The sequence below is a fragment of the Protopterus annectens genome, chromosome 3.part0 (genome assembly GCF_019279795.1).
Source record: "Protopterus annectens isolate FY-2018-M chromosome 3.part0, PAN1.0, whole genome shotgun sequence".
Taxonomy (NCBI): domain Eukaryota; kingdom Metazoa; phylum Chordata; order Ceratodontiformes; family Protopteridae; genus Protopterus; species Protopterus annectens.
The window spans coordinates 247,973,514-247,999,039 of NC_056731.1; the positions used below are offsets into that span (position 1 = coordinate 247,973,514).

The 25,526-nt window shown below is 36.8% G+C and overlaps 1 protein-coding gene across 1 annotated transcript in view; it reads left to right on the top strand.

Annotated features, from left to right (window-relative positions):
- ULK4 (unc-51 like kinase 4) overlaps nt 1–25,526 on the top strand; it is a 4,087,308-nt gene that overhangs the window by 624,239 nt on the left and 3,437,543 nt on the right. The window contains exon 11 of the mRNA XM_044064733.1: nt 24,240–24,306. Coding sequence (XP_043920668.1) covers nt 24,240–24,306 — 67 coding nt within the window. The remainder of the gene's footprint in view (nt 1–24,239; nt 24,307–25,526) is intronic.

Below are 25,526 nucleotides of genomic sequence, written 5' to 3' on the forward strand. Positions count from 1 at the left end.
GGATCATATTAAGTGATGTTAGTCTGTTTCTGGTTTAAACCTTTCTTTGTTTTATTATTTTCCAATAAGAGTGTCTGAGGAAGCGTTTACGTTCCTGAATTCCTGATTGTTGTAGTGTTTGTAGGTGTACTAAGTACCATCTCTTTTCTTTAGAGAATATTTTCGATTGCGAGTACACCAAGGAATGTATTTTGATTTGTTTTTTAAGGGATAGTACTCATCCTGTTAGGGGGAATAATGTGTTGAGCAGGTACTAAATTTAGGGCAGCAGTATTGGGATCAAGTAGTGAAGTGATGAGTGCTCATTTGTTAGTTTATTCCATGGAAAGTTTTTTTTCTTTTTTCTCCAAGAAAATGTGCATCTAGTTATTTAACTTACTCATTTAGTGTTAGGTCAAGCAAAATAACAGTGAGAGATTTTTCAGCCTGAGGTGGAGGAGAGTCAAAAGGTGAAACATTATGGTCAGTATAAATTTGGGGTGAGAAAGTGTAGTTGCATAACTAAACTTACCATGACAGTAGATGTTCTAATAGATCACTGTTGCAGTAGGCTAAGTTAAATGGGTCCTACCTCTGAGGACCTGCCAGCTATCAAAGCTAAGGTGTGCCTTCCAATTCCTCCAATTGTCAGAGGCTTGAGCAGAGCTCCATATTAGCACAGTTGAAGAACAGAAAGTTTGAGCTTTTTTAACATTGAAGATCCTGCTGCAGTGGGCTGCATCAGTCCTCTAGCTATCTTTCAAGTCTGAGCAGAAAAGTCCACTGTTGAGGAAAACTTTCTACTAATTTTATTTTTCTGAGGAAAGTGTGTGTTTTTTTGGCTGAAATATATGGTTGTGTTGGGAAACATAAGGTTTTTGGACTGTCATTTAATTTCTATGAGAGTACTTATATAAATGCTTATGTAAGCATTTTGTGAGAACAGTTCAATTTTTGACATGATTTTTACTCAGGTTTTGTGAATTTGTGCATTGGAGACAGGAAACTTTGCTTGTGGGGGACTGTCAGTGGTTTCTGACCTCAGATCCACTTGTTCTTTATTATACATTGTACCAACTCATCCTGACTATAACTGCGGTGGTGGTGGTGCTGTAGCATTGTCGCCTCATAGCAAGACGTTGTCCCGTTCGATTCTCAGCTAGAGCGTCTTGTGTGGAGGCTTACGTGAATGGGGCGTGCCTTCGTTGAAGGTTGTGCATCAGGGCTGGTAACCCGGTATGTAAAAATCCACTACCAATCATTAGCGGACCGGAGTTCTGCTGTGGGGCGACCCCTAACCGGGAAAAATCTGAAAGACACAAACAAACAAACCAACTCATCCTGACTCTAATGTCCACTTTTGAGGTCTTTTTCTTGACTTACTGATGGAGTAATTCCTAGTTTCAGTCATTTCACGTTTACCTGTACAGAAGAAGAAGAAAATGTTTGTGATTCTTAGAGTGTCAGTCCAGCTAATGTTGCACTTCAGCTGTAGGTAGCCACTTGTCCTCAGACCACTCTTCTTTTTCTCCTAGACCTCTTGGTGTAGATAGCCATGTGCTCTGTGGCTGTAGGGGTGCCTTTGTTGGGTAAGGAAGAACAACTCTTAGTCTCCAGAGACTGGCTGGTGAAGGGATAAAGGGGACCTTTTGCTAGTCAGTCCTTCTCTAGGGAGTTGCCCAGGAAAGGGCAACATAGTGAGACTTTCTAGTCTCCTCCTAGTATTTCTATGGTCAGGTGTGGATTTACAGGGATTTGCTTAGGTACTTATTGGAATCTTTCTTCCTTTAGCTTTGAAAGCTGACTGGCTCTCAGGAGTAGGTCCCATTTAGTTTAGGGTGCTGCAACAGTGATCTGTAATTGAACGTCACCACAGATGATGAGCTACTAAAGTTAAGATGCAGATCTGAAAACTAAGCTGACTTAGTGGTCTTCAAATGTAATAAATTCATCAGCATACTGTATTAGCTTTTAATTAACACTGTGTTTGGTCATATTACTAACAAAGATAGTAAGCAGAAGGGGCCTAATGCAGATCCTAGAGGAAAGCCTACATCATCGGGCATGGTATAAGACATGACAGAGTTTCACATCATAACTTGCTGTGTTTTACTTGAGTAATTAGTAAAACGTCTATTGGCACTAGAGGCGAGACCAAGACTTGACAGACTTTCTAGGAGTTTTGAGTGCGTACAATGTCAGATGTCTTGGAGAGGTTGAGGCATATTCCTGCAATACTACCATTAATTAGCTGGGTGTAAGCATTCAGTTACATCAGGATGGTCTATATCAATTCCGTAATAAGGTCACAAACTATTTTTGGAGTCTGAGATACTATTTTAGTTGTTAGGATGCTGGAAGATTTTTGCATATATGCATTTCTTAAGAAAATCAGAAAGAATTAAAAAAAAAATAATGTTAAAAAGATCAGAAAGAGAGGCTAGCAGGAAATCAAGAACTATTTGTTGTCCATGTGATTGATAAACCACCTTTACGAAGAGACATAATACCTGGTCCTGTGGTATAGGTTCATAGGTTAGTACTAGGCTACCTGCCCATGTGGGCCATTTTTTAAGCCTAGCCAGTTACCCCATGTGAGACTCAAACCCTGCACCTTGTGTCTGTAAGGCAAACACCTTAACCATTATCCCATCCTCCACCCCCCTGATTGTTTCTTTTTGCCAAGTACTGAGGTCATTTTCTAGAAGCAAGTAGAACTCCATTCTTAGCCATCCAGTATTCCTTCGTGGCCTAGTCTGTCTTTTCCATGTCCCAGTTAGTCCTGCACTCTTCCTTTCCTTTACTTCCTCAGTCAACTCTTTTTAAGTACCTTATTTCTATCACTTGCTTGGCCACATATTTGTTCTGTAGTCATCCCTCATGCTGTTTTGAGGTGCTGCCATTTTTCTTCGTCTAAGTCTGTTTCCTCCTCTACTTGTCTTGGGGTAATTGAGCGCTGAGTACTATCTTGTTCATTCTCCCCTTTTTAATGTCTTCCGTCATGGGTGAATTTCAGATGATTCAGCATGATTTGGGGGAAAGACCCCCACAGAAGCACAAGTAGATAATGCAATGGCCGGAGGTCAGGATCAAACCTTGTACCTTATGCATGAGAGGTGAACACCTTAACCGCTTCGCTATCTGGTCTCTTAGAGAAATAAAGACTTGAAAGACTTGAAGAATCACAGACTCTATAGAGAAATAAAGACCTGACTATAACCAACCCAACCCAAGTTTGAATAATAAGCCAGGAGCTGAAGAGTTGGTCAAAGGGTGGATGGGAATATGTAGATAAAGCTGGCTTTCCCATTCTGTGAAAAGGAGAGGTGGCTTCCATTTGGCTGATAACTGCCACACTGATGAGATTTGCACAGCACCAAAATGACTAGAACAAGGACTGTGGGTGTTGCGATCCTAAGTCAATGCTGGATGCACTACACAGATGCATTGGAAGGGACATCAGGTGCTGCACAGTAGTGCAAGCTCATGTTAGCCACCAAGGGATAGGTTAGGGCCTTCCTTAGAAACATCCTTATTGCCAAGAAGCTGGCAAGGGCACTGGCCTCCTTCAACACTCTTCTGGGTGGCTCTTAAATTTTGCCGGGAGACTTCTCAATGGTGAGGGAACAAATGGGCTTAAGACTGATGGAAGGAGGCATGAAGTTCAGCAAGCATGGATGCATAAAGAGCCTACAGGGAAAAAAAAGAAATTGAACATCTACATGTTTCCACCCAGCTTGAGCATGATCTTCCTTAGTGGAGTAATTTGAGTATGGAGATGGGAGTAGGCTAATAATTTTACCGAAATTTTAAAGAACTAATAGGAGACCATCACTAGCAACAAACTCACACCTTTCAACTTGTTTAGGAAGTTCACCACTTCAAGGGTGGGTATTGTTTTCAATGAAAATGCAGTAGCTATGAGATAAGAAGGAGTATTAAAGATAATAGACATTTCAAGACTTAAGGGAGTTCCGGATAATGATATTGGCTGTCTCAACATCCTTAAGGTGAGTGAAGGGAGAAGGGATGAAGCTTTGTGCACAGAATGAATTAACTTAAGTGTTTTTCAAAAACTGTCTGGAACTGTTGGCAAATTATTGCTGTTGATTCAGAAAGAAAGATGTTTCTCCTCTCAAGAATGGCATATTCTACCCTGTTCTTGATTTCGTTGAACTCTATATGATCACAACATGTTTGTATTATATATATTCCATTTTTCAGATATTTTCATTTTATCTTTGGAATAATTTATAATGTAAATCTGAGATACCTTTCCTGCAGAGGGCTCATTTTATATAGGGTGTTAAAACAGTCTAGTTGAAGTTTGATACTGCATCATTCAGTAACAGACAGAAGAGAGGTCACCACTCTACACAAGTAAGAGGAGAAATAAAAGTGGCTGCCGCAAAATGTTTCATGTTTCTAAAGGAGCTTCACCGCTGAAGTTTGTGAATATAACTTGAGTTCCAAAAAAGAAAAATTAGTATATGAATGATACAGAAAAAGTAAAATAATATTCAGTTATGGTATGTGCCGTAATTCCTAACAGAGGTTTTGGTTGACAAGATAGGAATCCAGTCCAGAGTGATGAACCTGAGATGCCCTTACTTTCTCCTTTCTTTGCTTTCTCCCCTTCCACTTCTCCTTCCTCTTCCCTTTATGCTTATAAACCTCTTCTAGATCCTGGTTCTGTCCTGGGGTTGATTTTCATAGCTTTCATTTGCCGACTTACTGTGTGTGTATGATCAGGTGACTTTACTAAATGTTGCTTCCAGGTGGGTATGTATGTGTGTCTAGTGGTCTTACCAAGTTAATTGTTTTTTTTTAACCTTGCAACCATCAACTCACTGTTTGCTCTTTTCTCAGTATTTGTAATTGTTATAAATAAAACCATTTGTGTAGAACAAAGGCCCTGTTCTATATATGTTTTATAATATTATCACTATGCATGAATATTATTTGTACTTTTTTGTATGGTGGTTACTTTGTTTTGTAATCATCAGGTTGGCCTGGATGTGGTGTACATGGATTGATGCTGCATCCTAGTTAATACATTGTAAAATAAATAATAATCCTATAGCAGGTCATACTCGGGTGCCTGAGATTTTTAAACTAGAAGTTTACCATGTTTAATTGTGATACCTCCATACCATCATGCACCCACTTCAAAACTTTACTAAAAGCGCACCTAAAAACATGCTGGCTATGCCCTTGCAACTCCCACTCTAATATCACCCACCCCATCCAACCACTACCTTTCTTTCCACTCCACTACTACCTTGATTATAGCAAGCTCAGATGCTCATAAGCCTAGTACTTATACAGCAGGAACTTCTTATTGTAACATTTGTTAATGTCTGATTAATGTACTTCACAGATAAAGATTCTAGTTGTCCACTGATGTACTATGTTCTTCATCTGTAAATATGTTGCAAGTAATTGCTATGTTAAATTGTTAATCGCTATGTAAATCCAATGTAAATACTGTCTGTTTATTTTAACTGTGGAGCTTTTCTCCCTGAGTCTCCTCTTAAAATGGACCTAAGTCCAGTCAGACACTCCCAATCAACAAATGTAAATAAATAAATACATAAATAAATAAATAAATAAATAAAATCTTGTTGTGTAGGACTGTACACCTTAGTCAGGAACTTAGCAACTGAAGCAGTTGCTCAGTCCATATGTGGTGGTGTAGGCCTCCTCTGCAAACAGTTGTGAATGCTGTATTGCTGTCATGAGCAGAAGCAACAAGAAGGTAAACTTTGTTGAGTGCAACACATGAACAAATAAATTACACGATGTTATTGATACTCTTGCTTTAGCTTATATACATAGATAGTGTTAAGGTGTAGACTGACCTACCTGTTATCCTTTAAGGCTGTCTCATGTTAGGACTCATTGCCATGAAACACTACCTGGAAATGCTGCTGTCTGTAGAAACTGGGAATCTCCTCTACATTGATTGCAAGTTGACTGAATGTCATCACTTATGGTTGCTATACCTATCGCCCTCTGAAGGTTGGAGGACACTTACTTTTTATTTATTTATTTTTATTTTCTTTGTTAACTGGGGTAGAATACTGATCACCATGGATCTTTTTAGGTTCAGGATCTTTATTGCAATGAGAGCAGAGTATGTCTATGCTCTCAGATGGCTGCAACTTTGGTGTTTCACCATGTTCAGACATAAATTGCTTAGGATGCAGACCACTACTAAGTTTGAAAAACATTAAATACAACCCAATCCAGTCACTCAAAAGAACTATGAAAATTTTATTAAAACACCTCTAGCACCTTGGCAAAAATGCATTCAAAGGAGTTAAAACCACACAGAATTATAGATCTTATATACACATTCCTTAAACACTTAATTATATTCATTAAATAATTACATTTAGTTATCTAATTAAATTAGAACTTTCCAGTTACAATCCACATTTATACCAGTAGGGGTAAGAGTACTGTATTTAAGAATAAAGTTTCCTTATACAGAAGTTTGTTTTTTCTTAACCTCTGTATATTCATCACATTGAATAATTTTCTCTAAAATTTTGTCTTGAAGTCCCCCTGGATCCCCATTATGATGCTGTTTAAAGTGCGTTGCAAGAGGGCTTTCAAGTCTCCCATTTTTTATATCCCCCACATATTCTTGCAATCTTAACTTGAAAGCTGTCTTGCTTTCCCCAATATAAAACATATTACAGTGGCAGTTCAGAGCATACACAGTGCATTCTGTGTCGCAACAAAATCTTCCAGTCACTCTAAAATTCATCCCATTCATTTTATCAAGTCCATAACTACAAACTTGCAAACTATACACTTGTCACAGGCAAATGTTCCCATCTCTGCAGGTTTCCTATACATTTTATTCGTAGGAATTACAAATCTACTATGTACAATCATATCTTTTATACTCCTTCCTTGACGGACGAACATAGGGGTCCTGCATAAAACATGCCCACATAAAACATGCCCCAGTAATCCTGTATAACTCTTGTAATCTGCTCACTTAGCATGTTGCATCTGGTAATTACATATATTTTATATTTATTATCAGATACTTTTATATTTATTTCTCTATCTATATAATTATTTGTATGTTTAACCCAACATTAATTTGTCTTACTTTCTGTGAAGAGACTGTGATGCCCCACCACTGACCCAGGAGTCAAGGAGTCTCAATCCTCACCATTGGCAACAGTGGGGGGCGTACATTGGGAGGATGACAAGTACACACACAGCATTTTCAAATGCAGCTCTCTGCATCAAGTGCAATTTCCCTTAAGAACACACAGAGACCACAGTCAATCTGGGGCTGTTTTTTTCCTCTTTCTGCAGATACCCAATAAAACCGCCCACTGGCACAGCTATAGAGTTGAGATCTCAGCTGAGTGGCCAAGCCAAGACCTCCAGCACCCTCTCTGTCCAACCAGTGTTTCGTGTCCCTGCCCAAGTAGCTGACATGCACACTCTTTGAGGTTTGATTTATAGACACACACACACATGCACATACCTGGGAAAGGCTGGCACAGGTTTACTAGCTATTTCCGAGACTATAAAGTAGTTATTACTGCCACCAGTGACCTCTTTATCAGCTACTTTAGGGCCCTTAACAAAAGGTGCCCAGTCTTAGTGTGTAATGTTACTATCAATACAAATGGTAGTTTGATCAAGAGCAAGGCTATTAGGAGTGGCCTACACAGTGTCACCAGATAAATATGCAAGTACTCTCAGAACTTAAATATCTTTACAAAGATCAGCCACAATGAAAGGTTTATATATATTTAATAATAAGTATTAAAAGAACAAGAAAATATTCAGTATATATTTACAGTGACAGCAGAGTTCAGTTGCAGGACAGTCTCAAATGAATAAAGAAAAATATGTAAGCTAAGCTGTGCTATATTCCTGACTAAATTTAAGAGAATTACTATAATCTAGAAACTTACTTAGAGCAGCAAGGCAAATGTAGAGAGTGGATCTTGATGTTGTCAGGTGAAAGACAGAATGCAGAGTTTCTCTCAGTGAGTTCTTAGGATCATAGAAGTTTGCTAGGATATTGGCCCCAAGGCCCTTACAAGCCTTGTCAAGAATTTAGCCCATGTTCCAACAAGTCAGCACCCTATGTCACTGTCAAGCAGGGACACAGGTGGAATCCCATGAGTGTATTTTCTGTTCCCCATCCAGTTATCCAGGTTGTGCTTAAAAAGGTTTAATGAGGTACTCTGCTTTACGTGGAGAGGGAGGCTATTCCACAAAAGGGGGAGTCTCTGGGACACAAGTCTGTCCCGCCAACAAGTCCTATTGATGTCACAGACCAGGTTGAGGTCACACTTACTCGAGTGGAGCTTGACTTGTGGATATGCAGCAGTCTCATCAAGGCGGGGTCTGAGAGTGCCTTGTATGCCAGACAGAGGTCACCTCTGAGGAGTCTGTAGGAGACTGAGTAGAGGGACAGGGCTTTTAGCTTATCTATGTAGGGTAGATGTTTAAGGCTCTGAATTCTTTGAGTGAGGTACCTCTGTGGTCTCTCCAGCTGCTGCATGTGCTTTGTGAGGTACAGGCTGAAAGGGGCATTTTACTCAATAATGGGTCTTATAAGGGAAGAATACAGGGATGTTATGACTACCTTGTCCCTGGATGAGATACCCTTACTAATGAGGTGGGCCATGTAGAAAGCTTTCCATACAATGGAGGTAATATGTTGGTCAAAAGTCAGTTTGCTATCATTAATATCTCAAATATTACTTCTGGGATAGCTTGCAGGATGACATAATTTCTTATCTTTCTCCATCCCAGGTAAACTCCCCACTGCTGAAAGCTAGCAGAATTTAGCATCCATCTGTGAAAATACATAGGCAAGGGCTTTTCTTCAGATCTGTGCAGCTGGTTGAAGTTGTAAAACAATTTACATTCCTCCACATTTAAAGACAATACAAAAAACTTCTTTAATACAGGGATTATGTCTCCTGCTGCACTGAAATATACCATCTTTTTATTGCATGGGCATAAAATAATTTAATTTCTGCTATTTTTCTAAAGTTAACCTCCTGTATTCCAGTTTTCACTGTTACAATATACATTTAAACAGTTACAATAGTGTAGGTACATTTATGTTTTTTTTCCAGTAGGGTAAAGTGTAGTTACATTTCAAACAGCACTTTGCAAATACCTTCAAGCAGTTTGATGTACACATGACATTCAGTTCTAATACATTTCTAACATAAGTATCTTGTATACATCATGTTGATATTCATAAATGATATATAATTATTTACAAAATTCCATATAGCTGGGCTGGCAGTATCTCCTTTCATAACATTTCTTCCCCCTACAAAGACTCAAGCTAGTTGTTCAGGTGACCCTTGAGAAATGATGCTTGAAAGGGATAAGCCTATCTGGGAATACATTACCCCATTCCCTGTCTTGATATTCCAGCTGCCTTGGCATTGCTGACCCCATGACAGTACTGCACTGTCCTATCATATGCCTGCAACCATAGGCTCCACCATAGAAATCTGGGATTTTGCTGGCTGGCTGCCTGTAGCCATAGATCCTCATCAGACTCTTCCTGCCTCTTACTGCAAATACTTAGCAGCAGGGCCTCCCTGTCATGGTAAGGCTTCATCATGTTAACATGGTACAATTTGTGCACCTGCCTCCTGCCTAGCAGTTCTACCATGTAGTTAACATCACTGACCTTCCTTACCACTTTGAAGGGTCCCTCCCAAGCTGCCTGCAGCTTGTTGTGTCTGACAAGAATGAGAACCATAACCTGCTGCACCACAGCATACTCTCTAGCTTGAGCATTCCTGTCATACCAGACCTATTTCTGCTGTTGGGCTTCTGCCAGGTTCTTCTGGGCCAAGCCTATGAGTTCCCTGAACCAATGTAAACGAAAAGCCACCAGCCAGATGAATAAATCCAATTTAATAACGAAATAAAACTTGTACAGCCACAAAACGAACTTTAAAAATGCCAAAAAAACAAAACACAAATATATGTAAGCGCTTTCGTTTAAAAGTTTTAAACTTCATCAGACAATAAACTCCATGACATCACTTCCTTTTATAACCTTCACCAAATTCAAAAAGTGCGCCAAATTCTAAATCAAATTGGGGCATGTTCAGTTGTAAATAAATGGAAGATAGAATTTCTAAGTAACCAAAAATCAGGGAATGCATAAATACAATGGATATAAAATAGCTGAATGGAATTAATTATATTAAATACTAATGTACATATTAAAAATACATTGTAATAAATAAATACATATTATATTATTAATAGAAACACAAACATTGTCCAATCCCTTAAAAAATCAAATAATTATACTATACAAAACAATTTCACACACCACTTACCTATTATTTAATTTATGCCTTTAATTAACCAATAATAATATATATTATACAAAAGCCATTTCATCCATAACTAAAATTAAATTTAATATTATAATTAAAATGTGATATTTTTAACTAATTATATTATATTATATTAAACTATTATTCCATAGCTTCCTTCAAAATTAATTTAAAATTCTTAAAATAAATTTTGTAATAATCTTTAATTTTATTATGAGTTAACGCTTTTAATTTTAGAACTGGCCCTACAGTATTCCTTTCATTTAATCCTGGCCAAGAATCTGCTTGTAATTTTATTTGCCAGATAAGTTCTCTTTCTTCCAAAATTAAATTCCAAGGAGTCTTATCTTTTATTTCCACTTGATCTATCACCATATAATAAAATTTATGATTAATACATTCATTTACATGTTTTGCTAATGCATTATTCATTTTCTTATTCTTTACTGCATATTCATGCTCATAAATTATCTGTGTGAACATTCTTTCAGTTTTACCTACATAAAAAGAGGTACAGGAATTACACCTCGCTAAGTAAACAACAGCTTTGGATTTACAATTAAATTTCTTTTTCACGTAATATTTCTTATTACGTATACTGAAACTATCTCCTTCTTGGATTTTATAGCACCATTTACATGCTCCACATTTATAGTTTCCAATCCTCATTTTTTTGTTTACCCCTTTATTATTAGTAGATTTCAATAGGTCTTTAAAATAGTTCCCTTTTCTATAAACTATCTTGGAAAATTGATTTATATGTTTTTACACTGAGAATCTCCAATTAAAATTTCCCAATTATTAGTAAATACATCTTTCAAGATTTGATAATCTTGTGTAAAAGTGATTACTAAAGCTTTTGGAAATTATATTTATTGTTCATATATTCACTAGGGGTATCAAAACTATTATTGGTACTCCTATCAGAACAAAATGTGCTTACATTACTATCATTCTCATCAACTAATTTGCTTTTAATTTTCAAAATTGGCTTAAAATAGCCATTTCTTCTTTTTTGATTAATTTCCAAAATTAGTTTATCTATTAGCCATATGGGGTATTCCTTATTAATAAACATCCTTTTTAAATGTTCACATTCTTTTGTAAAATCTGAGAATTTAGTAATAATTTGAGCGGCCCTAACTAACTGGCCTTTAATTACAGATTTTTTCCGATGTTCAGGATGTGCGCTAGTATAATGAAGGAAGCCATTGGAATAAGTTTTTTTCCTATAAATTAAAGAAATATAAGCTTTAGCTTCATAATCCTTAACCAAATTAATATCCATATAATTAATTTCATCTAAATTAACATTCCATGTAAATTTAAAAAAGTTTGTGGTTCCATTAATATAATTTAAAAATTCATTTAAAATATCAATATTTTCCTTCCAAATTAGACAAATATCATCTTGAAACCAGTGATATGATTTAATGTAACTATAATATTTACTGTTAAATATAAACTTCCGTTCCCAAACCATCATAACTAAATTTGCGTAAGTCCCCCCGCAAGGTGACCCCATAGCTATACCTTTTCTTTGGATATAATATTGATTATTAAACCTTATATAATTATTATTTAATACAATTTCAATAAGTTCAATTAAAAGGTTATTCAAATCTTGTTTGAAAGAAAATTCAAATAAAATTTCACTAATCCATTGGAGGCCAATATTTTGGGGGATTACTATGTATAAATCGCATACGTCTCTTGTAACTAGAACATCCTTAGCATCAAACAATATCTGATTTATATGATCCAAGAATGTCCAAGAATCTTTACAAATATATTCTTCCTTCACTATTACTTTTTTTAATTCATAATCTACATATTTAGCGCATGCTGACATAATAGAATCCCTCCCATCTACTAGGGGGGCGCATAGGAATTTCTTCTATGCTTTTATGCATCTTAGGATTCCCAAAAAAAACGGGGATCCTAGGTGTTAAAATATTTAAATAATTAAATAAATCAATATCTATCCGTTTATCTAAAAACGTCATTAATTTTTAGAAAAATATTTTTATAAGCATAATTTAACTCATTCAAAGATACGTGATCGTAAGTATCTGTATTCAAAATCAATTCCATTTTCTTATTATAAAAATCATTATCCATAATAACTGCTCCTTCCCCCTTATCTGGCTTCATAATTCTTATATTTCCTTTCTGTAAACTTTTTAATATTTCTAATTCATCTTTACTTAAATCTTTTCATATATTAAAAGCTTGGGATGCAGGGGGGGATTATATATTCTTGGAATGTTAACCTTATGTGGTCCATTATAAATCGAATCCTGATACATTAATGAAAAATTAATTTTTCGCAAGAACAATTTCATATCAATGATGGCTGAAGTAAAATCAAATGTATGAGAGGGTACAAATGTAAATCCCTTAGACAACAGGTTAACGACTTCCTGATTAAACTCAATTTTAGTAAAGTTATACACTTTAAAATCGCCAAGATGATTAACAATAACTTGTCGCAACCTGTTGTCTGAATCATTATCACAAGGTTTTTGCTTATGTATCCCATGCCCATTTTCATTAAAGGCAATGCCACTCTGCCAGATCATGCTCTCCATTTTTTGTCCTTCAGTCTGGCTCCTTGAAACCCCGCTGTTTGTTGATTAGCGCGAGAGGCTTTATTTTTAAGCCTTTCCGAACGTCTTAATTCAGGGTATTCATCATTATATGCAAAGTCATTTTGTAAGTTCCCATTATATTGGCCTTCCCCCGCTGGGTCAGATCTATAAAGATGGTTCGAAACATAAGTTTTAATTTTCTTATTTTTACCTCCTGGGGGCCTGGGATAGGCTACCCCATTGGCATATTGATTAATGTCTCTTTCGATTTTTTTTTGTTTTGCCATTCTTTAATTTAGTAATATATTGATAGATGCTATTGTAGATCCTAATCATATCGTACTGAACAGTTTCGAAAGAGCCATCTGTTCTGACCGTTTTATCAAGCTCATCAAGCTCTAATATCAGTTTATCTATTTCTATTTGATTATACTTAATTAATATATTGAGAAGATCCTTTCCACAATGATCAAATAACTAAAACAAGTCCATATGCATGGGTGAATTGTATATTAACCCAATAGGGTACCGCCATAAGCGCAACCCTTTGGGAATAATAATCAGTTCAATGCACTCTCTCAAATAAGCGTTCTTGAGTTGCAACTTCTTACATTTCATCAATTTAATGTCAAAGTCATTCAATTTATAATCAATATCATTGTTATAGTTATTACCTCCATTAAAATGTCCAGAAAAACCAAATGATGATCCCAACCATTCATTTAATGTCGGAACAGTTTTCCTCAGTCCTTCTCTGTGACCAAACGATTTTTGCGTACAAAATCCACTTCCTTGACCAAAATTACTTGGCTGCATTCCTTGATTAAGAAAGGCATCTTTCGCCTTATCACCGGTCTCAGTACCATTAACTTCCATAACGCCCTTCTGATTGTTAAAACATGCTGGAGTAATATTAAAATCAAAATTAGGTTGCGATGCTACTTCTTTTGTACGCCCATTCGTACGGCTGCCATCACCGTTATTTACTTTCTCATATAAAATGTCCACACGTTGAGTTAATTTAAGTATCAAAGCTGTTAAATTACCAAGCGACCCTTCGGTTCCTTCGATGGAATCATCCAGCTGTACGGCTATTTCGTCAGAACAAGCTATAGACATACTGGAAAATGACCAAAGTAATGAACCAATGTAAACGAAAAGCCACCAGCCAGATGAATAAATCCAATTTAATAACGAAATAAAATTTGTACAACCACAAAACGAACTTTAAAAATGCCAAAAAAACAAAACACAAATATATGTAAGCGCTTTCGTTTAAAAGTTTTAAACTTCATCAGACAATGAACTCCATGACATCACTTCCTTTTATAACCTTCACCAAATTCAAAAAGTGCACCAAATTCTAAATCAAATTGGGGCATGCTCAGTTGCAAATAAATGGAAGATAGAATTTATAAGTAACCAAAAATCAGGGAATGCATAAATACAATGGATATAAAATAGCTGAATGGAATTAATTATATCAAATACTAATGTACATATTAAAATTACATTGTAATAAATAAATAAATACATATTCCTTACTTCCTTATTACTGTATTTACCTAATCAAATTTAAGGCTGCTATCAACTTGTGTTCCTAAAGCTGTCACCGCTGGGTTTGAATATAGGGAGATATTATTAATGCTGTAATCAGCAGGTGTTTCTCCTGTAATGAATGGGATGATATTGCATTTTTTGTGTTTAGTTTATGTCCATGGCTTTGACACCTATCATTTGTCTGTGTAAACCCATTTTGTCATATGTTGACATATTTGGGGGGTTCATTGATTGCACACAGTTTGCAGTCATCAGCAAACTTGGTAAGCTATAGGCCATCTATTTTTGCCTGGACTTATGAAAAATCGATACCAAACAGTAGGGGGCCTAGCACAGATCCCTGTTGAACACCACTGGTAACAGGGCTGCTAGTAGAGTTGGCATCCCTAGTTTTGACTGTATGTGTTCTGTTTATGAGCCGTTTGGCAACCCATGCAGTGATATATGGGTTGGTTAACCACCAACTGGTTGAGTTTTTCAATGATTCTTGAGTGAGGGATTGTGTCAAAGACCTTGACTAGGTCGAGATAGGCAGTGTGAATTGTTTTGCCTTCATCTAGGGCCTTGGTGACATTCTGGAAGAAGTCCACCAGGTTTAGCAGGCAAGATCTGACCTTAATAAAGCCAAACTGGGTCGGTCAAGAGTTTGAAGGTCACCTATATCCTTGTTGATAAGATCCCTGATGGTTCTCTCCATGGCATTGCAAATAAGGCTGGTTAGGCTTTTAGGTCTATAGTTCCCAAGGTCGGTTGAGGGACCCTCTTTGTGCAAGGGGATTACAGTTGCTGTTTTCCACTCAGCTGGGACAAAGCCATTGCCTAAACTGAGATTGAATAACGTGCTCAACCGTTCCGCTAACTCCTGTTTTAGACCATTTAATGAGCAGCCTGGGATGCTGTCCGGTCCCATAGAGGCTGAGTTTTTGACCTTGGAAAGTGCAGCTATGACCTGCTCTCCGGAGATATTAGGTAGAAGACTGGTGACAGGTATGTTATGAGGTATGATTGGTGGGGACGGGGGGGGGGTTAAGGTTTTTGCCAGACCTGTCCACTAGCAGGTTGGTGATGTCCTCAGTTTCAGTATAAGTGTTTCCCTTCACTGCTAGTTCAGCACAAAGCTGGGCCTTCCCTTTTATTTTTTTTTTAATTTTTATTTAACATTTGTTAACCGGGAAAGTCCAACTTGGAATGAGCCAATTTTCAGTGGAGGCCCAGGAAGAAACATTCCAGATGCATCTTTGTAACGTGGAAGGAAACTGGAGCACCCAGAGGAAACCCACATAAACGCAGGGAGGACATGCAGACTCCACACAGAAGGCATCCCAGCCGAGAATCGAACCGAAGAACCTATTGCTGTGAGGTGACAATGGTTCCGCTGCACCACTGCGCCATCCAGATTTAGATTTTGGACGTAGCTAAAGAATGCTTTATAAGTTACCTTAGCTAGGGATGCTAATTTCTTTTCATAATTAGCTTTAAAGGACTTTACAAGATGTCTAATTTATTTGTTAATGGTTTGGAGGAGTTCTTTCTTTGCTGGGACTGTTCCTTTTTTTTTTTTTTTGACAGCAGTTTCTTTCTTTTATTGTATAACCTATTTATGCTGTACGTCCGCCAGGGTGGCTTATTTTTTTGTAAGGATCTTGATTTGATCCATTATGGTATGGCTGAATCTGTATAGATGTTAATACAGGAGATTTGTGTACACCTCAGTTTAGGGGTCATTGCTGTCAGTGTTGGCAGGGGTCTGAAACTATCGATGTCATCACTCAATAGGCTATAGTTTGCTTTGGAGAAATCTTTTAACCTTTTTGATCCTAAGGATAGGTCAGGTACAATCATTACTTCAAATGAGACTGATTTATGATCAAAATTTCCAGGGAGGGCCCCACACTTGTGATGGTGTAGCAATTTCCCATGTTGCCAAGCATTATGTCAAAGATGTTAAAGCCCCTTGTGTGGGTGCTGACTACTCCAGAGCATTTGTGGTAGCAAAATCCAAGAACCTTTGGGCGAGCACATTTGTACTCGTATATGTTACCCAGTCGATGATAGGGCAGTTAAAGTCACTCATGACCAAGGTATTTGGCTGTATTGAGAGAGACTCAAGTAGGTCTAGGTAGGTTGTGTGATTTTTGTGGTTCTTGGTGGTGGACCTACAGCTAACAATGACATGGAGGGGGGATCTTTCCTACAGTTAGTTGGACTTGGAGTAACTCTAGGGAGTCTTGCTGTTTAACCAGTCTAGAGGTATATATGTCTAATGAAGATGTGTATACTCCTCCTCCCTTGTTTTTTTCATGTTCGTTATGTGGTCTGAATGTGTGGAAGGTGTTGTAGTCCTGTATGGCTGGGCTACTGTCTGAGGCCTTGAACCATGTCTCTGTGACTGCCCAGACATCAGTAACTTCCAGGGTGAGAAGGGCTTCAAGTGAGTGCAGTTTCTGATTTAAGACTCCTAGAATTAAGCAGCATAACTCTCACTTTGTTTCTAGAGGATATTTTTACATCTGGAATTTTGTTCTTATGACATTGCCTAAAAAGGTACTATAGGGAGACAAGTGCCTTTGTTAGCAACCTAAAGCCGAGAGACGACAGGTGAAGACCATCTCTGGCAAAAGCAGTGTGGTCTGTCGACCATGTCATCCCAAGCTGTCAGATACTGGATCCCCCTGGATTGACACCAAAAGCTAAGCCAATTGTTGAAGTCAGTCATTTTTTTGTTTGTATTGTGGCATCATTCTGGGTGAGGAAAGAATTCTGCTTAGGGCTAGGGATATACCTGCCTGGGACACATAATCTGAAAGCTCCATCATGTCTCTCTTCATATTCCAGTGAGGTAGTGAGGTATGTCTCAAGTCATTTGCTCCAACATGGACTATGACAGAGTCATAACAGTACTAGTTAAGGCACTTGAGTAAATGTGTGATTTGGCAGATCATGGCACCTAACAGGCAGCTGATCGTGACCTTTTCCTTGTCCAGCCTAGTGAGGGAGACATCTGTGTGTCTCACTGTGGAGTCACCTTTGACAAAAGACATTTGGTTTAGATATGTTTTGTCTTAGGGTCTTATTTGGTGAGACACTGATGCTTGCGTTGTTATGTGTAGTAGGTGCTGTTGGGACTGTATTGTGTGCAGAAGGTTTGCATTTGGGCAGTCTTTGCTGTTTTGGTATATTTCTAGTGAGTACATCTGCATATGTGGGTTTATATGTTGTGTGATTTGTATGTGTGGGAGGTGGGATGTGGGTGCTGACAACCTGCTTAGTATATGGTTTGCTGTTACGCGAGAGATTCAGCATTGATTCCTCATTCATAGGAGAGATACATCTCTCACATATTGTATTTGCATGTTTTTGGAATAGTAGGTTGCCTGTATACATGAAGGAGTTGCTACGTTGTCTCAGGATGCCCATGTCAATCAAGCTGGCTTTAGAAAAGTGGCAAACTGACTTTCCATTATGACAGGTGTATTCTGTAATAAGAAGTGGAGGATGGACTAGATGGGCTAGGTTCTGTTGTAGAACTAGTAATATAATCTGTGGGAGGTTTAGGGGTTAGAAACCTGCACCAGCACCTCAAAAAGTGCAGCTGGGTTGTTCTCTGAGCAGCAATGCGTAACTGCATTGCGTACCAAGAAGCAGAGAAGTGTAGGAGGGTTCCCTAGCAGTTACCTAGGGAAAATTTGACTTTTAAGGTTTTGTGTCTATACCCCGCATTGCGCAGCTATATGCAAATGCTGTGTTTAAATATCCGCTAAGTAGAGCAGTTCTCAAACAATACAACCAATAGAAAACCCAAGACTGAGCCTTGTTCCAAGAATCCCCAACTCAAATGTGTCCTTGACTACACTCCTCTGCCTTAAGGGTGCAGGAGGGCCCTCTTAATGTAAGATGGCTGGCTTCAATGCTCGGAAAATACCAAACATATGTATCATTCTCTCTAAATATACACATGCACTCACACACACACACACACACACACACACACACACGTATGTATGTGTGTGTGTGTGTATGTATGTATGTATATATGTATATATGTGTATATATATATATATAGATATATATACACACACACACACACACACACATACACAGATATATATATATATATATATATATATATATATATATATATATATATATATATATATATATATATATATATACACACACACACATACACAGATATATATATATATATATATATATATATATATATATATATATATATATATATAATTTAGTTCTACTTTATAATCTCGAAATACTGATATCTTGAATTTCAGTATCTGGAGACCAAAAGGTTGAATTTTTAAAATTGCGAAACTCTATAACCACAAATCTGGAAATGTTGAATTCACGGTTATGGTGTTCCAGTATTTGTCGTGGGATTTTTATTAATATGTTTTAATTGTTTTTAATATATTGGTTATTGTTGTAATTTATGCACATTTATATGTAGTATTTTAAGGTGCATATATTAAATTATAGGGAACTTGAGTTTTAAAAACTGGTGACTAGTTAATTAGCTTGTTAAATAAACAACCAATGAGCTGTGTATCTCAAGATGGAGAGGTATATTTAAATGATTTTAAGCTCTTTATGCATTGATTCTGAAGAAGTCTCTGGCTATGAGATGAAAGCGCTTAATCCTTCAACTGTTTTATATTTTGTGAACAAATAAATTTACAAAGCGAATTGCTGTGGACTTAATTTCCTAACTTGTGGTTACATTGTGGACAGCCTCTATTGGAATACTGCCTAGTTTTGTTATAGTGGTGAACTGTTCTTCTTTTTTGATTCCTGGTTACGTGTCGTTTGTTGGCGTGTTTCCTGAGGAGTCCTTTAAAATGAGCAATAACAACAGCAGCTCCTTATTGTCAGAGCTTGCTAAATTGATTCAGAGTTATTTGCAAAATGGCTCTGCTGCCATTATCATTGATTCTGGAATCCCTTGTACGCAAAGCAGCCCAATTTCGGGGAAAGACATCGAGATGACGTCAGATGTGAACGACGCGAGCATGATGAGATCAGGAAGGCAAGATGGAGACTCATATGATGCGCGCACAACAAGGGAAACCCATTTGGGATCCAGGACTGCCTTACACTGCGGCGAGATTAATCCAGAGTGAAAACTATTGCTGGAACATTATGGGACCTTGGATTTTTATTCTTGGTTGGACAATTCCTTTACCAAGAAGGGTAAAAGTGGCCCTAAACATAACAAGCCTGTGGGGTCATTCAACGAACAATGTAAGAAACTAAAATACTGTTTAAATATAAAACGCTTGCTTTAGATAACTGTTATTTAGCACAATGTGTTCAGAAAAGTATTGTACGCAAAGGGTTATGATTAATTAAGTTTCCGAACAATACTGTCAAAGGTTCAGAATTTTATAATGTGGTACAAGGCATACTAAATGATTGTGGTATCTTAATTTTAAAAGCGATGATAAAAAAAACAATGAAGTAATTATGGCGGAACATAAAACCTTGATTGACAGTTTATATAGGGATATTAGCAATGATTTATTGTTCAAATGTGACTGAATATAAAAGTATGTATTTCAGAACTATGCAGGATGTAGATAATACTATTGAGAAAAAACAAAAAAGAAAAATATCAAAAATGGAGAGAGATCTATATGATTATGAACAGGGAAGTGCTTATCCAGTCGTTAATAATATATCAGTGGGACAGACCAAAAGAGGTGTTCCCAGAGGTAATAGATTTAGATTGGAATTTTCAAGATATCCACCTAAGGATGTCTACGAGGGTGGAATTACTAACAGAGGTGAAAGAGATCATGATGAGTATGTCTCAGAGTACTGTTACACTAATAATCATATGCAAAGTAGCCCTTTAGGAGCCGAGGGCCCACGGATGTCAGAGATAATACGCAACAGGCAAAATCAGTCAATTTATGCAGAAGCAATACATCATCATCCATATCCTTAGTGGACAGGGATGAACAATTTGATAGCCTGTCATGTTCATTATCTTATAAGCCGGCCATTAATGTATCTTTTTCTCTTGAACATCTGAGCATTGATAGATTATTGCTATTTAAAAATGATGTTACCAGCAATAATGTTTTTAACTTGTTTAATAGCTTTGAGACTTCCCAGATACCTATAGGGAACTGTGGTACTGTTTCAGTGTCTAAAGAGATACCAGGCCTGTATACTTTGGGAAATGTAGAACAGCAAGCTGATAGGACTATAATAAATAAACAAGATAATTTTATTATATGTAACTACACAGACCTTCAAGTTGACAACATATATTTTCATTGTTTTTAAAAGGATTTTCATTTGTACCAGTCAGTGCACCTAGATTGGAGGATATGTTAATAGATATTAAACTTTTTACAAGAAAGTTAAATCTGGAACATTTGTTCAAACTTAAATCTAATGTTTGTGGCAAAAATAATGCCTTGACAAGGAGAAGCACATTTAATCCTCCACTACAACAAGAAATATATAATTTTGAAGTATGTCTCACCAGCTTAATTAGAAGCAATTATTATCACTATAAGAATATTCATTCAAACGTATCCTTTGAAGAAAATAAATTATTAAAGGAATTAAGAAATGATGAGAGAATACATGTGATGAAACCGGATAAAGGGGGAGGGGTGGTCCTTATGGAGCACTGGGACTACACAGCGAGGATGTTTGAAATTCTTAACGATGTACGATATTCAGTGGTATCCAAAAATGAAGTGAATATTTCTTACAGAAAAACTGGCCTCATGTTAGAGGACAATCTAATGCAGGGCCTTATAGATATGGAATTGTACCAGTTTTTAAGGGTGCCTAACCCGATTATACCAGCTATCTTTGGAATTCCAAAGATAAATAAGGGGATTAAAAATCCACCCCTGAGGCCCATAGTTATATCAAGGAGTTCAAAAACACAACCCATGGCCATTTTTGTTGATGTAAAGGTCAAGAATTTCCACATAAAGTACCCTCATATTCTCATAGACTCTTGGGATTTCTTGAATAAAATTGCCAAAACAGAATTTTCTGTGAACTCTATATTTCTGACTGTAGATGTCAGAGATTTGTTTTCAGTGATTCCCCATGACATCGGAATGGATTGGTTTGAACAGATGATTTCAGAATTTGGGTTTCTAACAGCTGATGAATATAGGTTAGTGTTGGAAAACATGGAAACAGTTCTAAAATATAATTATATATATTTCCAGGGAGATATTAACCATCAGTTAATGGAGTGGCTATGGGCTCCTCATGTGCACAGCTATATGCCAATATAGTTATGCTGTATTGGGAGAAACATTTTGTGTTTAGATCCCACTATTCAGACTACATCTGGGAATATTACAGATTTTTGGATGATATTCTTATAGTGTGTGTGGGGGGGGATGAAGACTTGATACCAGAATGTATGAATTATTTGAATCAGACTACCAATTTGTTGGAGTTTACTTATAACATTGATGATGAGGAGACTCATTATTTGGATGTTAAAAGATCAAAAGACAAATAATATAATACATACAAGTCAAGTATATTCCGAAAGAAATGCTTCTCCAACTCCTATTTGCACAATGATAGTGACCATCCATCAATTTTAAAAAACAATATTGTTAAAGGCCAGATGGTTCATATTGCCCGGATGACATCTGATAGAGATGAATTTCTGAAAGAAATGGACTTCGTCCATCAGTTATTTAAGGAAAGGGGGTATCTCAATACGGTTATAAGCCCTATAAAAGAGAGTATTATTCAAGGTTGGGGCAATACATATAAGCCAGTACTGAATAGTGATAGTATGTATAGACAGGGGGGAGAGAGCATTCAAGAAGGTAAGGAACAATGTTCGGAGTCTAATCCATATTTGATATTGACCTACCATAACAACATCGGATGGGTCAAAAGATGCATAAATACTATTTGGAATATTTTTAAGAGAATACAGTCCAAGGTTGAAAGTTTTTCTAAACCCCTGAGAATTAGTTTCAGGAGGAACAAGAATCTCAAAGAAATTTATGAACAGAAGAAGGCAGGGACAATTATGGGAATTAGTACTAGAATAGGTACATTCAAATGTGGGAGGTGCGCACAATGTACACATATATCTGGCAAAAAAGAACTATATATCCCTGGTATCAAATATTTGTTGAAGGCCAAGAAATATGTTAGTTGCTATACTAAGGGGGCCTGTTGTATAGTATGCTGGGCATACTATATAGGCAAGACAGAACGATGCCTTAGGCAACGCATATATGAACATATGAGGAACGTAAATAAGAAAAATGAGCACAATGCATTATACGGGCACAAATTAGCATGCCACCAAGCGGAATTTAAGTTTTGGGTGCTGGAAGAAGTAATACCCAATGAGAGGGGAGGCAACTGGGAAACTAAATTAGAGTTTTGTGAGTTGATATGGCAACTTAGGTTGGATGTGGTTCACTATCCTGGTCTTAATGACCATTTATTCATTACCCCGGTTCTCAAATTGAAAGCAGCAGACCTAAAAAGGGTAGAGAGAATTAATTGAGCATTATTTTAATTCAATATGTGTTTGTATGTGTTTACATGTATTATGCATTTTTAAATGTATATAAATGTATGTATAAAATTTTTATTAATGTTTTAATTGTTTTTAATATAGTGGTTGTTGTAATTTATGCACATTTATATGTAGTATTTCAAGGTGCATATATTAAATTATAGGGAATTTACGAAGCAAATTGCTGTGGATTTGATTTCCTAACTTGTGGTTACATTGTGGATAGCCTCTATTGGAATACTGCCTAGTTTTGTTATATTTGTCGCGGGATGTCGTGTGTGCAGTATGTACGGTTAATGTTGCATTTGGCTGGTATGTAAGGTAAGTGAGTATTTTGTTATGGTTTAAGGTATTTGAGTGTATGTGAATGTGTTTGAAAGTTTTATGTGTGGGTTTGGGTAAGCAGGTAAAAGTATGAGTGTTTAAGTGTTGAAAGTGGTGGTGTTTGTATATTTGTGATGTGTGTATGCGAGGGTACTGTAGAGTGTGTAGTGGTGAGTTTGCTGTCTTTTTCTGTGTGGTGTGATCTTGGAGTTAGTATATATAAGTAGGGTGGGGGGCACAGCCCCCCACATGTGGGGTGCAGGGTTTTTAGGTTTGTTGATTTGTGTTTTTGTATTTGTATGTGTTTTGTTTATTGTAGTATGGGTAGGATGGTGTATGTGTTGTGTTGTGTATGGTGTGTTTATGTTGGCGATTTTGTGTTTCATGGTTTCGAGATTTCAAGCGTTTGACTTTATGGTCTCAAGATACTGAAATTTAAGATTTCAGTATTTTGTGATTATGAAGTGGAACCATATATATATATATATATATATATATATATATATATATATATATATTTAGAGACACACACACACACACACACACACACACACACACACACACACACACACACACACATAAAATGTTGCCATTTTGCAGATCTTCATTTATAGTCTGTAATCTAACATTCGGCAGTGATTGGATTCCGACGGTGTTATAATACTCCATAGTATAACAAAATATTATAGCATCTTGAGAATCTGTCTTTACATGTGGCTGTAAAAGGACCCTTATGTCCACTGCAGTTATTATAAAAAAGAAATTAACACTATTAAAAATTGCTGTACAAAAGAGGAGTGTTGCTGTTGTTTTTTGTAGGTAGTCTACCACTTCACTGTTCATATTTTTTTATCGTTTCTTCATCAGAAAATGCATCTGAACTGAGACCAAAAAGTGCACTAGATGGTGAATGTAATGAGATGTTCCTGCTCAGGTAAGAAAACTTTAGTTGGTAAGTTACAGTTAAAACTAGCCATCGTTACATGCTTGGCTCACACTTACCATATTTTTTTATACAGTCCTGATGGGTGCATACATTTTCAGAATGGAAACAGTCTTCATTTTTGTTTTGCTGTCTCTCTGGCTTAGAGAGATGAAGGCTTAAATGTGGTTCACACAGTGATTATTGGCTTGGGCTTTGGAGGAGTCCGGCAGAGAGGTTTACAGTGAATGGATGACATCAGCTAACTTATCCTGGGGAGGAAGGCATTCTACCACACCACAAGCAGTGGCAGGATAAGTGTACATTGGGTTTCAGTATGAGCCCACTGCATATTTTTAAGGCTATGTATAAATGCATGTGTTCACTTTGATTCACCTTCCTGACTGTTTTAAATTATGTATTTTTTTTGTTTAATACTGCACTACAGCATTCGTTAAGAGTTTGTTTCTAGTTTTGAACATTTTTCCAATAACCAGTGAAACAAATGTACCCTAACCAATAATGACAAAATTACCCATTTCAGAATGTTTCAACCATAAAAAGTCACTGAAACTGCTGTCATTATAATCTACCAATATCTGTACTCCTCATTTACAGCCACTTTAATGACAACATGTGTATCACATTTCTGATTGTGATAAACATGGCCACACTGAAATATTCCAATTTGTTTTACACAAATATACACTAGTCATGCAAAGTCAACTTTATCCCAGCAATTAGGGAATGTCAAGCGACAGGTGTGAGATTCAAGCTGTTTTATCCAGCTGTCTTCAGGGTGTTTTTTTCTGGAGGATCAAATACATTTTTCATGCATAACAAGCTAAGGAGGAAATAAACAAGTTTATCCAAAAAAAGTGAGCCAGCAAGCAGAAATGGATTCTGCTTCTCATTCTTTTGCTAGTCAAGTTCATAGAAAGACTTTGCCAGTGAAAGCTTTAGCAGTGCTCCAAAGGAAAATGCTCGAGAGACAGAAGAAAAAAACAGGAGTTGACTAGAAGACTCAGGAGTACCTTGGTCATGATCTAGGGTCTGGTGTTGGGAGATGGAGATGAATAGGAAGAAGTCCAGCAACATTGAAATTGGTGAATAAATTGAGACTATACAACATGAATCACATTTTGGAAATATGGCTTTATAAGAAAAAGTGGCTAAAAAAGACTGGACTTTTGTGGAATTTTTTTGTTAAACTTCTAGTTGGACTATAAAGC